The sequence below is a fragment of the Petromyzon marinus genome, chromosome 4 (genome assembly GCF_048934315.1).
Source record: "Petromyzon marinus isolate PM22_M1 ecotype Great Lakes invasive population chromosome 4, UKy_Petmar_22M1.pri1.0, whole genome shotgun sequence".
Taxonomy (NCBI): Eukaryota; Metazoa; Chordata; class Hyperoartia; order Petromyzontiformes; family Petromyzontidae; genus Petromyzon; species Petromyzon marinus.
The window spans coordinates 9,503,551-9,521,319 of NC_133670.1; the positions used below are offsets into that span (position 1 = coordinate 9,503,551).

At 41.2% G+C, this 17,769-nt stretch overlaps 1 protein-coding gene across 6 annotated transcripts in view; it reads right to left on the bottom strand.

Annotated features, from left to right (window-relative positions):
• LOC116938758 (dual specificity calcium/calmodulin-dependent 3',5'-cyclic nucleotide phosphodiesterase 1A) overlaps positions 1 to 17,769 on the bottom strand; it is a 226,388-nt gene that overhangs the window by 59,863 nt on the left and 148,756 nt on the right. For all 6 annotated transcript variants that reach the window (XR_012930724.1, XM_032946342.2, XM_032946344.2 and 3 more), the window contains 5 exons: positions 14,742 to 14,855; positions 11,223 to 11,405; positions 6,945 to 7,011; positions 4,361 to 4,477; positions 3,120 to 3,260 (listed from right to left, as the gene is read on the bottom strand). Coding sequence is in view for 5 of the 6 variants with exons in the window: in XM_032946342.2 (XP_032802233.1) it covers positions 3,120 to 3,260; positions 4,361 to 4,477; positions 6,945 to 7,011; positions 11,223 to 11,405; positions 14,742 to 14,855 (622 nt within the window). In the remaining variant the exon portion in view is untranslated. The remainder of the gene's footprint in view (positions 1 to 3,119; positions 3,261 to 4,360; positions 4,478 to 6,944; positions 7,012 to 11,222; positions 11,406 to 14,741; positions 14,856 to 17,769) is intronic.

The following is a 17,769-nucleotide window of genomic DNA, read 5'->3' on the forward strand; positions in this document are numbered from 1 at the left end:
CCAAGACAGGAACCACAGAGGCTGTTCGTGCCACTGTTAAAATCCATCTCGTTTTGTGTCATCTCTGAGGTTTAAACGGCACACCAGTAGGACGAAGTCCTGCAAAACTGACATCCCAAAATATCCACGCAGTGTACATAAGCACTTATCAATTAAACGCACATTACTGCATAGGGACGGGCAAAGGCGATGATCTACGATCTGCAACGCATAACGTAAATCACGCCTCGTCAGAGGAGGCCTGGGTAGCAGATAACCACTTTGCAGGCGCCTTAATTGGATGTTTCAGGAGATTAATGTGTCAGATTAAGGCTGCGAGGGCTTCTTATTACTGCCACTGGTAGAAGATCAATTCACGACTGGAGAAGCAACGTGACACAATGATGGCACAAATCATCCGTGAAAATATTTACAATACAAGCGTGCAGTCTGTTCTATAACACGGTAGTCGAGTTCCTGAAAAACACCGCGTTCTGGAAAAATCACGTTATAATAAAATAATATACAATAGAGGGCAAAGCACAGTCCGCACGAACACGTGAGAAGCGTATGCAGGCTGAACAAACGACTGACGTGCGTGGGTAGCATCTAGAAACATCCAGCAGCATCCCACCTAGGTGCGATGTTACGCCGAGGCAACCGTACAACCACTTAATCCTACTCGCGCGACGTAGCTCTGTTCACTCGGCCGAATTATATCCAATTCGCATCCGCGTTATAAAAATGTGTTCCCTACTACATTCATCGTGTTATATAAAATTCACGTTATGAAAACACGTGTTATAGGAGATCAGACTGTGTTTTCCATTAACGAGATGCAGCAATGCCGCACAGCGTGCGTGTTCTATCAATGTGGCTTCCGTGCACAGTAATACGTTCATTACATAGCAATGAATCCTTTTCGTTTGTTGTTGGAAATGGTCGGTCATTGGTTCTTTTTAATTTAAATTATTTTGACAATAAACCCTGCTGCTGATGAGAAGTATTTAAGATATGACCATTGCTGCAAAAAAAATCTGCAATGAACCTATTTGTCTTCATTATAGAGCCCCGCTGCATTTGATGACGTAACGTATGTCCAACAGCAGCGGGCTAATTTGTTAAACTCTTCTACTAATGGGGAGATGATGAGGACACTGGTCACAGCAGTTGGAAGAGCTTAAATTTATTTACACGCAACATCAATCAGAATTTGTGGCTGGCATATGACATATATTAAAACACTATTAATGGTGTACCATATGCCCTGTAGCATACATTATGAATTCCGTGCCAGGCCTGACTTTCATGCTTAAAAATGTCACTTGCTAGGCACTGAAATAACGTGTCGGCAAATTATACTTGTGCTCTCAAATGTTACTTAAATTGGCAGCGCATATATATGACAATTTCAAATTGTATGCTTGTTAAAAGCTTTTTAAGTGAGATAAACATGTCATCCTGTCACTAACCAAGTGCTATGTGGCCTTATGATAACATATATGCAATCGACATTTTCTCTAAACAAAAACTGTGCCGTAGCAATACTATTGCATTACAATATTTTTGAAAAACAGTTCTGAAGTGTGTAGGTTGAATTGCATTGTGCCCCAGGTGTCAAACAATACACGTCTGAAACATTATTAAAAAATCAATGTTTATCCCTTGCACAGTAGGGGGCACACTTTCCCATACACTCTTCTAAGAGATTGTCATGGCTGGAATGTAGGCAAATCAAACCAAATGTAATATTATGGTTAGTTTGAGCAGTCATTGGCAACTGAGACATCAAATCCCATCACTTAAGATCCCACTGATAATCACAGGCTGCTGCCCTGATTCAAACTCAGCAGTCCCAGCTCAGCCCTTTGACCTCTGAGCCACCTGGCCACTTCTGAAGCCTTGGGGGTTTAGGATGAAATGCTTAATTTAAATGAAAACGCTTGCTTCATTAATATGAATATAGCACACACAATTTTCATTTTCTTCTGGTGCACCTAAATTGTATCTCTTTCTGACCCAGCGAATGTGCTAATAAGGAGCAGTATAATTTGTCCTGATGCAACTACCTACTCCCCATAGCTTTAAACCAATGAGACCCAGCTGCCTATTTCAAGCCACAAAATGCAACACAGCAAGCAATACACCACTTCCCAGCCACCACTGCTGCTCCAACAAAAATGTATGGTTCACATAAAGCCCTTGCAGCCCGGCACAAAAAAGACAGGCACTGTGAATCTCGTAATGGTTCCGTGCTGTAGGTAAATTTCAATGGCACGCGAAAAATGCATTTATAATTTCCCTACACTTCCTTCAGGGCTATGGTATTGTAATGGACTGCAGGCTTTTTAATTACACCGCACTAAAGCCATTTTTTTCTTCCCCCTTTTGAAATTTCCACCAATAGCACAGTAGCTCTGCCACCTGATTCTTTTTCAAGCCAGTGTTAATGACAGAGTGAACACTGGCGTCGGTCGGGCATTACGGAAAGGCTTACAACAGCATTTGCACGTGATCCGCATGCATTTGGTTATTACGTGCAAAGTGAGCAAACAGCCTGATGGGAGTGCACATTATCGAGGGTGAACGTATATAAATAAATAATTGGGCCGTTTTACAAATCAAATTTCACACAAATATCTATGCAGAGCAATTCTAATCTTTAACATGATATGTATGTTTACTAGGTGAACTGTATTCTATTCGTCGATGTCAGGGTTTACATTTTTGAAAAAAGACGTGCATCCTGATGTTTATTTTTCAAGGAGAACCAATTATCATTGTGTGGCATGACGAGTTGTCATTGTTCACAAGCCAAATCATCATAGACTACTCACATTTTTGCTCATGTTTTGTATGTACTGTGTTGTGTTGACATAAACATACATGATACGTGCATGAGTACTGCATGTACATGTAAAGCCCTCTGCCAATCCACTGCTGAAAGGGGGGTTCCTCATGCCGTGCGTGTTGTGGGTGTTATTTGACCACACATCACCACGCTGGTCAGTGCGGTTTTGGTGAAGATGTGAGCACAGACGTCTATTGTTGAGTATTTACAACACAAAAGCAGTTGCCCTAACATTCACAGCACACCAGACGAGTGTGTAATTGTAAATGATCGAGGGTAACACACTTACTATTGTGCCCGTTTTGAGCATCAGGTAGTGCACAGTCTGGGTGACGTCAGCTGCGTGGACCGAATTGTGGTAGGGGTTCTTGTGCTTGCTGTATCCAGCCTCCAGAGCTTCCACAAATGACACCACAGACGACACAGGGATCTGTGAAACAGTTACATTCCATACACATTCCGCACCTCCCATTAGCACAGTTGGCTACGGACGGTGTGAAAGGAGTTCAACATAAAAACGTTAGGGTGGTCCATATTTAAAATAAATACCATGGTAGCGACTCCTACACATCCTTCAATTGGGCTACAATTTAAAGGTCATGCATAATTCAACAACAAGAGACAATCGCAATCGTAAACCGTATTTTGAAATATAAGAGCCACCCTGAAAATGACACATTTCATACATCATGCAATGTTGCCATTATATGCAATTCATACAGATGAGGAGCATATTACCGCAACCTAAAGCTGCCAGGCATTAATTGTCTCAAGGCTTATCACTCAGTCCCGGAATATGAATTAATCAATATGGTCCTTAATTCATGTTCTGGGCTCAGATGTCCTTTGGAGAAATGTTACCGCTCGCTTCGGCATAGCGTGACACGTCATGCCACCGCGAATAGCACCATCACTCACTGTTGTCATTTCCCCCTGCGACGTGTATGGCTTCAAGCGATGTTCCCCCACTGGCGTGTTCATTATGCCTCATCCCTGTCTGGGAAACATTTACTCTTACTATTTGCACCGCTCCCATGTAAAATATAGGCCTTATTTCCGAATAAGTGTAGCAGCATTGCCTTCGAGGCATTTACAAAGAGACCGATAGGATCTAAAATGAAAATATGGTTACTTCTATATACACCTGTGCCAGTGATTGTAATGAAGGGACAGCTTTAATGGTGTTCATTCAGACATCACTGGCAGGTCTGGTTGGAATTTGGGGGTGCCACGGTGGCGAGATGTTACCTACCTCACCTGGTATAGAGGAGGTGGTGGGTTCCATCTAGACCCTGACGCCTGTATATTTGGAGTTTGCATGTTCTCCCTGTGGTTGTGGATTTTTCTCCGAGTCCTCCGGTTTTTCCCTCCACATTTAGAATCAACATACGTTTATATTATTTGTATGCCATACATTTACACCCAATAAGCCACTTCGATAAACCAGGTCGCTTCTGAAAAAGAGATATATAGCTCAGTGGGCCTTACATGGTTAAAAAAAAATATAGTTTCGTTTAAGAATTGGCTCACCTTAAATCGTGCTATTAGGTCATATCTGGTGAAGAGCTCGTACACAATGAACTTGAGGGCGTGCTCACCACTGGCCTCGTGCAGTGCAAATACATCAAAGGACCACTTGTCGACTTCCTGGGAAATAAAACACATGGCACACAACGCATCCTTACACAGTGATCCCAATGACGGATGCATTCTTTAAACTGTTAATGTTGTGAGAATTTTATTGTTTTACATTTTTATTATTTCATTGTTTCCCTTCTACGTGACTTTACCGAAAGAACCAAGAATAGAATGTGAATGTTGTTATTTGGCAACCACCTGCGGTTAGGGTTGTTTTTAGCTACTGTAACATTTATTGACTGGTCGTTTGGATTTCTGGCATCACAGGACCAGGTAAGAATGGGCACGGTGTGGGGAGGCTGTCATCCAATGGTGGATGAACAGCAGCTGATTATTAAATGTAATAGATAATCGCTTATTTATCAATGTGTCATCTTTTTTTGCTTTGATAGCTCAATTGAAGTTAATGTATATTATCAGAAATAAATTCAAAACATGAAGTTGTTATTATTAAGTCATGTGCTCCAATAATAAGTTTTGTCAGTGCAACTGTGCACTTTGACTAATATAATTACAACCATTGCACATTTTTCACGCACACAAATTATAACCTGGTACGGGATCGACATACACATCATTCTCATGACAATAAACAGTGGAATCTATGCCAGGACCTCACATGCTTATGCTAGGAAACAAATTTAAACTACATTATTTCTTGGTATAAAAGATGTTTGCATATTCATTATACAGGCCATTATACTTGACACTCAAGCAAAAAAATTATAATAATTAATTCAGGTTCCAGCCTAATCCCTCAGTAATTTAAAAAAAATATCTCCTCTATGTGTGAAGCTCAATGACATCTCAGGCAACACTGTCACCACAAACACAACTCGGTACAGTTACATTGACAACTGAAATATACCCATCCTGTTATTTTCTACCTATTCAGTGAGTAATGGGACGTATATATATACATACATACTTTCATTAATGTCTTATACCAAAGTTCCGAAAGACACAAGGCCAACCAACTGTGGTGTGATGGTTTTCAAGAGACGGCATTCTCCTATTTTAACAGACAATTAATGAACGATAACAACACACAATGACACGTCAATTAAATAACCGAAGTCAGGTTATGCTTTCTTTTGTATATTCTGCCAAAAACGAACAGTGCTATCGTACATTTGCTCTCCTTCATCATCGATGCTTATTGTTTGTTCCTATATTTGATTGATCTTTATCTTTTAGTGATTCAGGAGGATTAGTGTAAGCTGAGCAACTCCATCCAATTAAATTTTGAACCCTAAAGCTCTCACATCTGATGCAAGGAGACACTAAGAATCCACTTCCACCATAATGAGTGTAATTTCTCCCTCTATTGTAGAAAACGTTGCCACTCTTCATGTGTATGAAGTTCTCTCCTTTCCTTCTCATCTCACTGGTGGTGTCAGAACAACTTACGTACAAATGTGAATTTCAAGTACTTAGAAAAAAACACAACATTTACGACTGACAGAGTGATGAATTGACAATAAATTGAGGAAATGGAGTATAAATAGGAAAAAAGGATATACAGAGGATACATGATTAACTACATATATCACGATTTAAAGCTTTCGTGACTGCAGGGATTCATATTCTTGGTTCTTTCAGTAAAGTCACATAGAAGGGAAACAATAAAATAATATTGTTTTATGTTTGTATTATTTTATTGTTTCCCTTCTGCATGACTTTACCGAAAGAACCAAGAATATACATATATCACATTGCTTGCAGGGAAAACTTAAGTTCAGCAGAACAACATAGAAACACGTTTACATAAGTGGATATACAATTTCCTTGTGAAACTTTAGAACAAAATTATCACACACAGAGATATTACTCAGTGGCTGCATAGCCAAAAAGGTTACCAGGTTCTAACCCTAACACCGAGATAGTCTGCGTTGACTTTATTGTTCAAATTGGCACTCTGTTTTGCGACAAATTTGAACGCGTGTCGTTTGGCCTTAATTATGTTTAAAGGATCCTGTGGCACCATGGGCCATTGATTGTCTGTCAATGTCGTGGTTCACATATTGTATCACGTCGATGTACGGCGCATGTTGTCAATTCCTGCCTCCCCCCCCACACCTTGCCTGGGCCATCAGGGATATTTGGCCATACTTCACCACGCTGGCGAGCATGCAGGTTGGTGAAGGTCAAAGGAGTGAACAGCGACGATGGGATTTCGCTGTCCTGCCCTCTGCCGTCCACAATGCCGATTACACCTCTCTTGTGCGCATGGTGGTCACCCATCCGAGTACGATCCAGGCTGAAACCCACTTAGTTTCTGATGCGATCAGGCACATGATGGTAATATGGTCATAGGTGTACCGCATATTTTAGTTTAAAGGTTCCTAAATGTCGATTGCAAATAAAATACTTTGACCTGTCCGGTTGTTTTCGCCAAACTAAAGAAAATGGCATTGGGAAGAGGAGATCTTGGGAGTGATTTTTTTTTTTTACGGCGACGAATTGTAGCTCTCACCTTCAGGACAGAGATGACTGCTGGAGGATAGCTGAGTCCCACCATGCTGGATGTTCGTCTGTACATTCTACAGCACGGCAAGAGCAGGACAAGACATCCAACATGTTGGAATTATCTAGGCAAGACTCATATGTTATTGGATACAAGTGCAGTTGTAAAATGTTTTATTGTCAAGATATACGAGCGTGGTTTTACTTTTCCCCAGCTAATAAACAGAATATGCTTAAATAATTTGAACTTTGTGAAAACATTCTATTTCACCATGGTCATGTGTTTTTTTTACCCATAAAATTTAAATTGTCGCGACTTTGGTCCAGTAACAACCATTCTGGGCACAATGCAGACATAATTTCCATACTGTATTTTGCCTTTCTGCTTTAAGTGTTTTTTTATATTTAATTTTATTGAGGCAATCTGCGGGCCTGTTACATTACGTTGTGACGCAAATAAACACCGTCAACATAAGCCAAACCGGTTATGGAAATCAGGGGATAGATGGGCAACGGGCTCGCTGTCCCATTGCTTTAAGCGTTTTAAAATTGAGTTAAAGAAAAAAGCTTTACATATCTTTGCCAAGAATTTGGGGCATGTATTACCACTCCCTTGAGGATTGAGTTAATGTTTTTAAAGCACGAACTAAATCCTAAATGACAAGATACATATCTACCCTCTATATTTTAATTCTCATATGGAAAAGCAATCAGAAAATATTGTCAAAGTCACCTAAAACAATAACAAAATATACGCTTGAGCATATTATATACATAAACTAAATATTCTCCCAGAAAATATACATTTTAACGATGTAAATGTCTGTATAAATATATGTTCTGTACGACAACAGCATCAGTGCACCAAACAACATGTACCCCTCCAGCCAGGCCAATCGTAATCAACTCCAGTACTCTTTACAAAAGCACGAGTGTTTTTTTTTCTCTCTGACAAATCCAAGATTTGTGGAGACCGATAAAACTGGCTATATAAGCAGCATTTTTTTTCGGAACAGGGGTAAGCAAATAAAACAACAGTGGTCTGCTCGTGCATTGTAAACAAATATCATACAAGAGCACTCTCACCCCACGGGCGATGCAGCCAATAGCTTGCAAGCAAACAGCCCGTACAGCTACAGTGCACCTCCTTCAAGTGTCCCCTTCCCCCAATAAGACGATTACCAGCAGCAAGGTCTCGCATCCCTCGAGTTTCCCCCTTCTCACCAGCCCCCTGTTAGTTACAGCGCTGTTACAGGACCATGAGTCGCGTGGTACACAGATGGGCCTCACTTAATCATCACAGTATTTGAATCTTAAGGGGGTCTCAAGCAACTCTCCATGGCCCAAAAAGTGTCACAATGGGAGATGAAATTAAGCCCTTAGATCATCGACCACCGCAGTGCAGCACGCATCGTTTTTTTTGGGGGGGGGGGGTGGGTGGCCTTGGCGGGGGTGGGTAGGAGACGGGATGGCCCTGCACACCTGGGGTTGACTGCATTGGCGACTGTCAATCAGCCTCGCCATCGATTCTCTCTTGGTGGGGTGAGCAGCACAGGGCTCTCTGTGCGCCTGGTTGCTGATATATGACATGCAGCTGAGGCTGCTCATTGCGATAATGTGAGCAAATCAATGGGTGTGCCGGCGCTTAGAAATTGTGTTGATGAAATACGCGTGCATGACAGATGGCATCTTTAAACATTGTTTTAATTGTTTCATAATTATTATTCTTCAATTTATTCTCCGCCTGCCCACCCCCCCCCCCCCCAAACACATGCATGGTATGTTGAAGTGCATTTGGTAATGAAAGAAATTGACATACACGTCCAGAATAGATAGGACTCCAGAACATGTCATAAAAAAATGTTTTTGTAATGTAAAATTTTACATTTGCGGCTAAGAATAGAATTATCTGTGACATTGTCTGTATGAATTAAACACAGTTAAAACACATAATTTCTCAAAAGCACAACTTTTGCCTGGAATTCCCTCAATCCTTGAAAAGTTTGGATGTACATTTTTTAAGGAACTATCAAATAAAACTGCCAACAGCAATTTAATTTGCTCAACATTACTGCTACTTTAACCAACAAATGTCTGCACAGATGCCGCAAGATATAGTTTGTTCCTTGGAGAAATACTGTGAACATTGAACAACTTGACACTTAAATCAATAACAACATGATTAAACGCCTTCAGACAAACCAATTAAATACATCATCTGTTCAAGCATTGCAACTTATTGAAAATAAATTTTCACAAGCAAAGTCAAGTTTAACGACATCAAGTTATGTATTTTAATCTGGAATCACAATATGTCAAAATCTATGTTTAGCAAGTGTTTATCCCTTGGAAAGTCAACATAAAAAATAAAAAAATATGTTTATTATGATGCATACAGCTTGTTTTATATTGCAATGAGGGCCACTTAAGGATGATGAATCATAATCTCTCTTACACAACACAGCAATTAATCAGGTCTGATCTAAATAAAATATGGATTTAAGTGAAAGACCTTTGCTGAACGAGACTCAAGCGGATATTTGATGATGTTTTCTCTCTCAGTCTAAGGATATTGTGGTTTTACTGATCCGATGTTGGTGGGGGGGGAATCAAATCCAAGCATAAGAATGTATTTAAGTTCCATGGATTATTATCACTTAACTTATCTCAAATTGGCTTTCTTAAACGGCAGTACTACCTTTTTGGGTGACTGAATGTGATATATGTTTATTTTTAAAGGGCCTGCTATTGTTTTAGTTCTAATTAAACATGGTGTATTGGCCACGATGAATAATTTTAAAAACCCAATAGTTTTTAATCAATAAGGTTTTTTTCCATTGTCACTGAAAAACATTACGTAATCAATACGTGTGCATGTGACATTATAGCTATGTCGCCCTCGCAAGGGCAGAGTACATCCCAAGTATATGACAACTGCAAATTAAAAATCCCACACTTGCACCTGCATAGGGAGGACATTCACAAGACCCGGGTGTTGAAATTGGAAGTCTCATTTCATGCTGGGCTTGTAAATGCATCATTGCCCCCACGGTAACTGACCTGTACCATTTGTATGAAGCAGGGACATGAAACTCTAAGCAGCAATGCAGAAAATCGGCAGTACTGCGGTGCAGATGACTTTAGCAAAGCACATTCAAGGTTAAACGACAAAAAACATTCACCATGTTCATTATTAACAGTGTCTTAAAATTGAAACATATATAGTAGGTTGACTTTTTGGACAATGAACAGAGACAGCCTTTGCGCCAAAATGTGAGCTACAATATAATTTCCATTACGTGTAGAGGGCAGTGTTAATGATAAACGTTGTGCCTTTGGCACGTTTTTTTGTCAATGTTTATGCAGCCTACTGTAAAGTACGCAATGATCTAAAAGAGTAAATTATATATATTTATAATACATTGTTATCCTTGTGGTGTGTGAGTGTATGTGTGTAACATCAGTATGGAGGACGCTGTTACTGGGCAGTTGGATGCAATCGCCCTCCAACAACAACGGAGGGCGGAGGAGCGATGCTCACAACAATGAGCGGTGCGCCGTGCGGCTAAAATGGAGAAAGTTTAACACGACACATTTATAAATAAACGCGATCTAACCCAAAAACCTTTATTATGAATAAAATGGAGAAAGTTGGCACAGTGGGCGGCACAGCTGCTGCATCTGCCGGTCATGTCAGTCAGTCAACCCATGGCACCTGGGTCTGTCCCGTGACCTCCTACCAGCCAGCCTTCACAACTTCACATGGCCTCACAGGGCACCTAGCCTGCCACAGGCACTGTGGTGATGTCACCGGCACTTGGAGGTGAACGGCAGGTGTTGTTGTTATAACGTCAGCAATGGGAATGCAACGGTGATTGAGTACTGTGCTGGCAACACAACCACCTCGTGGAGCCTGTTCAGGCCTCAACAGGCGCTCGTGAACAGCGTTTGGCCCAAACGGTCTTGAAAAGGCAATATTGTACAGGGGATCTAAGTAAGTGCGGTGTGTATGCGCAAAAAAGAACAGGGGACATTTGTGTGCAAGTGTAACGAGCGATAACACCCTCCGCTTTCAGCGTGATGTATATTTAAAGAGGCTTCGGTATGAAACGGTGCATTGGAGGCTTGAGCCACTCGAGAGACAGCATTTATCTCGGCACACATCAGCACCGGTCCCACGGGAGGGGACAACGCAACAAGAGCAGACGAAGCCGCACCGATGCAGGGGCCGGACCTCGACGGATCGGGATGAGAAAGGGGGGGGGGGGGTGCGGTGGGCGCCACAAACCTCTCAACGAAGATGCCGGCCTGCACCGCGTGCACGATGCTGCGGAAGCGTGGCTTCTCCTCGGAGCGCTTCAGCATGAGGCCCATCTGGCGCGTGAAGGTGGAGGCCAGCCAGTCGCGCACCTCTGAAGGCACTGTGTCCGAGCGCAGGTCGCTCAGCTCGTCCTCCGTGTCCAGCAGGCGCCTGTGGGCACAGCAGCAAGGGCAGCAGATGAATCGTGGCGCTCACCGTCTTCTGATAGGCATCGGCACTTGCTGTGGAGCGAGGGTTTTTAACTGTGAACAGGCGTTATGATTTCTGCGTGAATAGCACTTTTGTTTCATCGTGTACCGTATACTAAACTATGAAACGGAACGATGTTTTTGTTATTTTACCAGGTAAGGCTTACTGAGCTATATAGCTATTTTTTTTAGAAGCAACCTGGCCACAAATGAAAGCTCAAAAATGTGGCTTATGTGCAATTCGTTTTAGCAGCCAAATACGAAGAAATCATGTTTCTAAATGCGATGGGAAAAACTGGGGGACCCGGAGAAAAATTCACGCGACCACGGGGAGAACACGCAAACTCCAAATATATAGCAGGTGTCAGGGTCGGGATCGGACCCACAACCTCCCGTATACCCGGCGGGATAGGTAACATCCCGCCATATTATTTGTATTTGAAATAGATTTCAACCATTCTCAATTGACCAATGGATGATGGCCTCTCTATGTCATGCGGGTCAGGGGTTTCCTTTTGAACCATTCTTCACCAAGTTGGTCATTGTGCGTTTTTGAAAGGGGGTGGACAGGATCAGATTTTGCTGGACTTGCTACCGGTGTTATCCGTGGTTGGGAATTGAACTCGGGTGACCAGGTTCACAGCGCAGTACGCTAACCACTTTACCACCACTCTACCCATACACATACAAATGTTGTTAGAATAATAATTACTATAATAATGATTGTCTCAAAATACTTTTTAATAGCTTTTTGGGGGAAATTAACAATTATAAATTTCACCGATTACAAACTAAAAGAATATCCATTCTCAAATGGACGTGCATTGGGGTGGCACTCATTCCTGTGGGAAATTACACATTCCTGTGACTAGGGCAAGTCTCAATAAAATAGCTTATGTTAACCTCCCACAAAGTGGTATCTGCTTTATTGACACTGGAGGGATGAAGCGTTGGGTCAATTCCTGTCCAAGAATTTAACTCATGAATTCCACCAATGGCGAGACAAATGCAAAGGTAGTATGTTAGGAGTAATTGTTTAAAACGTTAGTTTACTATATATTTATCTGCTATGCAGCAGTGTCAATGACAACTACGGTGTGTTTTTACATTATGAGACCTCCTTTGCCAGTAACAAGATATAGTAATAGGTTTCACCCTTTTAGCTGGCACAAAAAAACTGACACCTTTATACAAGGGATCATGTTTGCAATAACCACAACACAAGCAGTCAAAAATGCAAACAAAAAGAGACAACTCTGATAATAATATGCACTGTCTTTGAATTTGCATTTTTTTGTTTGCATTTTTGACTGCTTGTGTTGTGGTTATTGCAAACATGATCCCTTGTATAAAGGTGTCAGTTTTTTGTGCCAGCTAAAAGGGTAAAACCTGTTACTATAACTGCGGTGTGTGTTTTTGGCTCCTGATTTCTGAGTGCAGTGTTCAACTAACAGCACCACCCATATATTGAAATGAAAAAAATCAACGCATGAGAAATGAGTCACATTGACTGTGGACAAGATCTTCTAATAAAAACGAACAACATTTGGTTAAAACTGTTTAAATATACATATCACACATGCCAATACAGTGGGTAAGAACTGAAAATTGGAGCTTTGGGTAATGATCTAATTCTTGCATCGTATTGCGCAATTTAATTGTAGGGAGCTCGGAGTTGATGTATCAACGCTTTGATATGGAAACGCATTCATTGCGGTGTGCAATTTGAGCAGGCAAAAACTCTCCGTGTCATTTGCCTCTGCAAAGCACACTGAAAGTGTGTCTAATCGAGTACAGGTGCAGGCAGCGGACTTAATTTACTGTACTCCAACTGCCGTAGAGCATTAGTAATGCACAGAGGAGATAGCACTGTCAACCAAAAATAGTTCTCACCTATTGATGGTGAGAAATAACAATTGACCTTAAAGAACATGCTTGGTGCTATCGCATGAATGCAATACAGCGTCTTGATTTTAATGCACACGAACACTTAATTAACCTGGAACCTAACCCTTTGTCCTAGCACTACACTTAACATCGTCCGAACATCTTTAATGCTAAGAACGAACTGGCAATCCCACTTATTAAAACAAGCACATCAACCTTAAAAGTATTCTTGCTTACCCCCAAGGCGTTCGGAGAATGGGGGAAACAGGTTAAGGCCGCCGAACAGATGATTACATTTCACACACTGTCCATGGCACGTAAAGCTTGCAAGAAATGAAAGTGAATCATTGTCCTATAAGGCATGAGCGTGCGTCTTTATGAAGTAAATGAATGCAATGCACATTAAATTGTCCCCCACACTGGATGGCTAATCTGAGGGAGTGTCATGTCGAGAGCTGTGCTGCTTGCGTTAAGGCCATTGGTTATCTCGGCACCTAGGCAGACAGAAGGGTTTCCCCCATTCAGCTAAGCTGACAAAATTCTCAATAAGGGGGGCAAGAGATATAATTTCCCATCTAAATCATGTCCCTCCTGGGCAGTTTTGGGAAATGTTAACGGTGTCTTCCAATTTTTCGCTTGTGCCGCTAAAAACGTTGGCCGGTGTCCTGAGCAGTAGGGTTTTGTGTGTTATGATATCACTACCAGATAACGAACTAAGGGGAGGGGTCCCCTTCTGGACCCGAGGGCACAAGAACCTCATGGTGGGACCACGGGGTCCCATAAGCCTCCGGCTCTCGCGTAAACTGCATTGCGACGTCATTTTACGTCTGTTGAAGGCGAACGATGCGGCAATCTATTGCTCTCGACGAGCTCTACACGAAGCGCTAATCAAAGTTTCAACGTTTTGTTTATGACTACGGCAATTTTGGCAATGACGGGTGCTTGATTGATTTCTGGTGGGTCGCGGCGTTCATGTGCGCGGTGGGACGGAATCGCCAGAAATAAATAAATCAATTACGATTTTTGACTTCCATTTATTCGGGACCCCGGAGTCCTGCCATAAGGTTCATATCTCCAAGGATAATTTGCAACAAATAGGCAGTACACTAAAGGCAGATGGCAGCCTGGCAGACTTGACATCCATATCGAGACGAGGGTCATAGTAGTAATAATAATAATAATGACAGACCAGACGACAAACGGACGGACGGACAGACTGAGACTAGTACGCAATGAGACAAACGTATGCAATCTGGTCAGACGTCCATGCAAGGTGAGCGCATAACAGTTGGGACAGACACAGGCATCCTAATCAGACGCAGGTAGTTAGGCAGTCACACGTGCATGCAAACAAGCACACGGGCAGAGAGAGCCACGACTCGAGGGCCCCCCCCCCCCCCCCTGAGCTGACCTGGTCTCGTCGATGTACACAGCCTCCAGCACTGAGGCGGCATACTCCAGGTTCTTCCGGAGGTCCAGGACGGGCAGCTCTCCACGCTCCAGCTGTTTCACCAGACATCGCAGCCTGCCAGGCCCATGGGAAATACGCATCGCGGCAAAAAAATGAAATATATGCAATTGAGATTATTTAGATTATTTCCGTGCCATAAATGCCCAAATTGTGGCCCGCTTTGTTGAGCTATCGTTTGTGGCCAGGTGGCTTCTGAAATATAAGTTAATACCCCAGTGGTCTTTTGCCTGGTAGGATGGAGGTCGTTTAGTGTTTTATTTGGATGTGTTTTGGTGATTTGTTCACCTTTCTTGTATGTTACACTACTATCACGTGTTTTTGCGCTGTTTGTTGTAACGTTCTTATCCGCCCCTACTGGACATCTGTGAAAAGGAGCTTTATAGCTCATCAAAATTCCTCCAGTATAAATACATATTCTGATTATGTATAAGTACAGCGCTGATAAGATGCTGCAAGACGTCCTTACGTCGCGCTGGTGGGTGGAAGTCAAAGGACAACTTCTGATAAGAAAAAGTACCACTTGAGATGTAAACACATCATCTGGCCTTGCTCCTGTATGTATGTATGCTCCTGACGGGTGTGCTTATATACAGCTGCTAGATCATTATATAGTCAAGTTATAGTGCCATTAAAGTTTTTAGTGATGCTGTGCCACTGTCTAGGAACAACAATCAGTGGTGTAACATCTTTGGCATGGGCCCTGGTGCAATTAATAACATGGAACCCCCCTCCTCCCCATGTTACATTTCTCCCTCTCTCCACAGCTCGGCACATGGAGGACACACTGACCCACGGGCCCTGATGCACTTGCACCACCTGAGCACTGGATAGCGACGCCACTGAAAATAACGTTGACCAACAAACGTGTAATTATTGTCAAGACAAACACATCACATTGTTCAGAGTTACACCTTAATCGCTTGTGCAACTGTGGTATTTAAAGTGGTTTCAGAAGTACATTTGCACAATTTTGCATATTTCTAAACGTGTTTTTTTTTGTAGTTCAGCAATTGTTTTTTTTATATTATTATTACAGGACTGCTAAACCACGAAATGCCGATTAACTCAGCGTAACATCCATCTGGGGTAAATCAAATGGCCACCACTTCTTATCAAGTTGACAGCCCCAGTGCAATGCAGTCATGGAACTCTTACATTTGATGAAAAACAGACTGGCCCACAGATGTCCTTGGTTCTTTCGGTAAAGTCACCACGTAGAAGGGAAACAATAAAATAATTAAAATATAAAACAATACAATTCTCACGACGTTTCGACTGCAAAACAAGAAATCATCATCAGGTGTGAAAACCACAGCAATATTTTTTTTATTTTCTTGCTGTGGTTTTCACACCTGATGATGATTGCTTGTGTTGCAGTCGAAACGTCGTGATAATTTTATTGTTTTATATTTTTATTATTTTATTGTTTCCCTTCTACGTGACTTTACCGAAAGAACCTAGAATATGAATCCCTGCAGTCACGAAAGCTTTAAATCAAAATTTGGCCCACAGATGTCCAGTAGTAACGAGAGCACTACACCATTGCTTACTTGAGCAGGTCAATACTTTGATTTAACTTGACTATTAATATAAGCGCTGTAACCTAACATTCTCACATGGCTTCAAATAAACCACAATTCTTATCACATAAAAAATATATGTACAGAAAGATTGTGCCGTTTGCAGTTGAATTAGCATTGTGCAGCACATCAAATCTAAAATGTCATTATTGTTATACCATGTATAATTCTTCGAACATATACAGTATCGAATATATTGATACAGTGCACATTTTACATGGCTCTTTTAATACAAACAATTATAATTCAACATTATTATTTATTTGCAATGTACACAGCCCATGTAATATGAAATGCGTTTTTCCAAACCAAGCAATTTTGAATTATTTAAAAGGTTTTGAGATCCAAATAGCAGTTTCAGAGCCAACGTTTGAGTAATTATAGAAATGCCTTTTTCTCAGGTATAAACTATCGGAACAATATACAGGGTGCTTTAAAAAAATTTTAACACTTCTGAGAATTTGCAACAATACCACAAAAAATGTGATGCTGCCTCCAGGCTCTGGAGACCACTTGGAGAAGATTCCAGGCCACGTGTTGACAACGATGGCGGACAAGTGGAGACTCTTTGACTTTTTACAGTGTTTTTTTTCCATTAAAAAACGATAGTTCCATATAAGTGTTAAAACATTTTTTAAGCACTCTGTATATGCATGAACGTGTGTGTACCATATTCAATATGAAAGTATATCCTTATTTTATATATATTTTAAAAACCTTGTGACTAGATCGTGATGAATGTTAACAGTATTGGGTGTAGCTTCCTTTCCTATGCAGGTAATAAAAACAAACATGACGACAGCAAGCAATATTTAAACTGGTTCAACAATGAGCGGAAACCATCGAACTGAAAGTTATTGTGGAATGTACAAACACACTTACATTTGAATACCTAAATACTTAAGTAGATTTTATCTATACACTCACAAACATATTGACCAATCATAAATGCACACTGACCATGCAAATGAATCCCCAAAGTAAACTTAACAGTGCCCGATCATATATTAAATATGATTACTTTTGTTTGACCAAGAAAGCCTCACAGAGTCGTAGTACTCTCTTTTAGGATGTTCCTATATTTGGATGTTTGGCCAATACATTACGGAGTGTTTGGCATATTGAAGGAAACAGGAGTGCCCAGAAAGAACTCACGTATGTATGAGGAGCTAAAATTCAAAAGCTACAAATTGATTGAATGAACTTGGCATATTGCCATTTCCCAGCCAATTCGCAGGCCAATGGGTGAAGGAGTTCCACTTATGTGTATAATACATGACCTGCTAAAATAAAGTAATGCATTCATGTATTTTTGGTCTTAAATATCATGGAAAACACTGTGAGGTTATGATATTAGTAAAAATCAATCACTGAGTAGTTTTATAGTC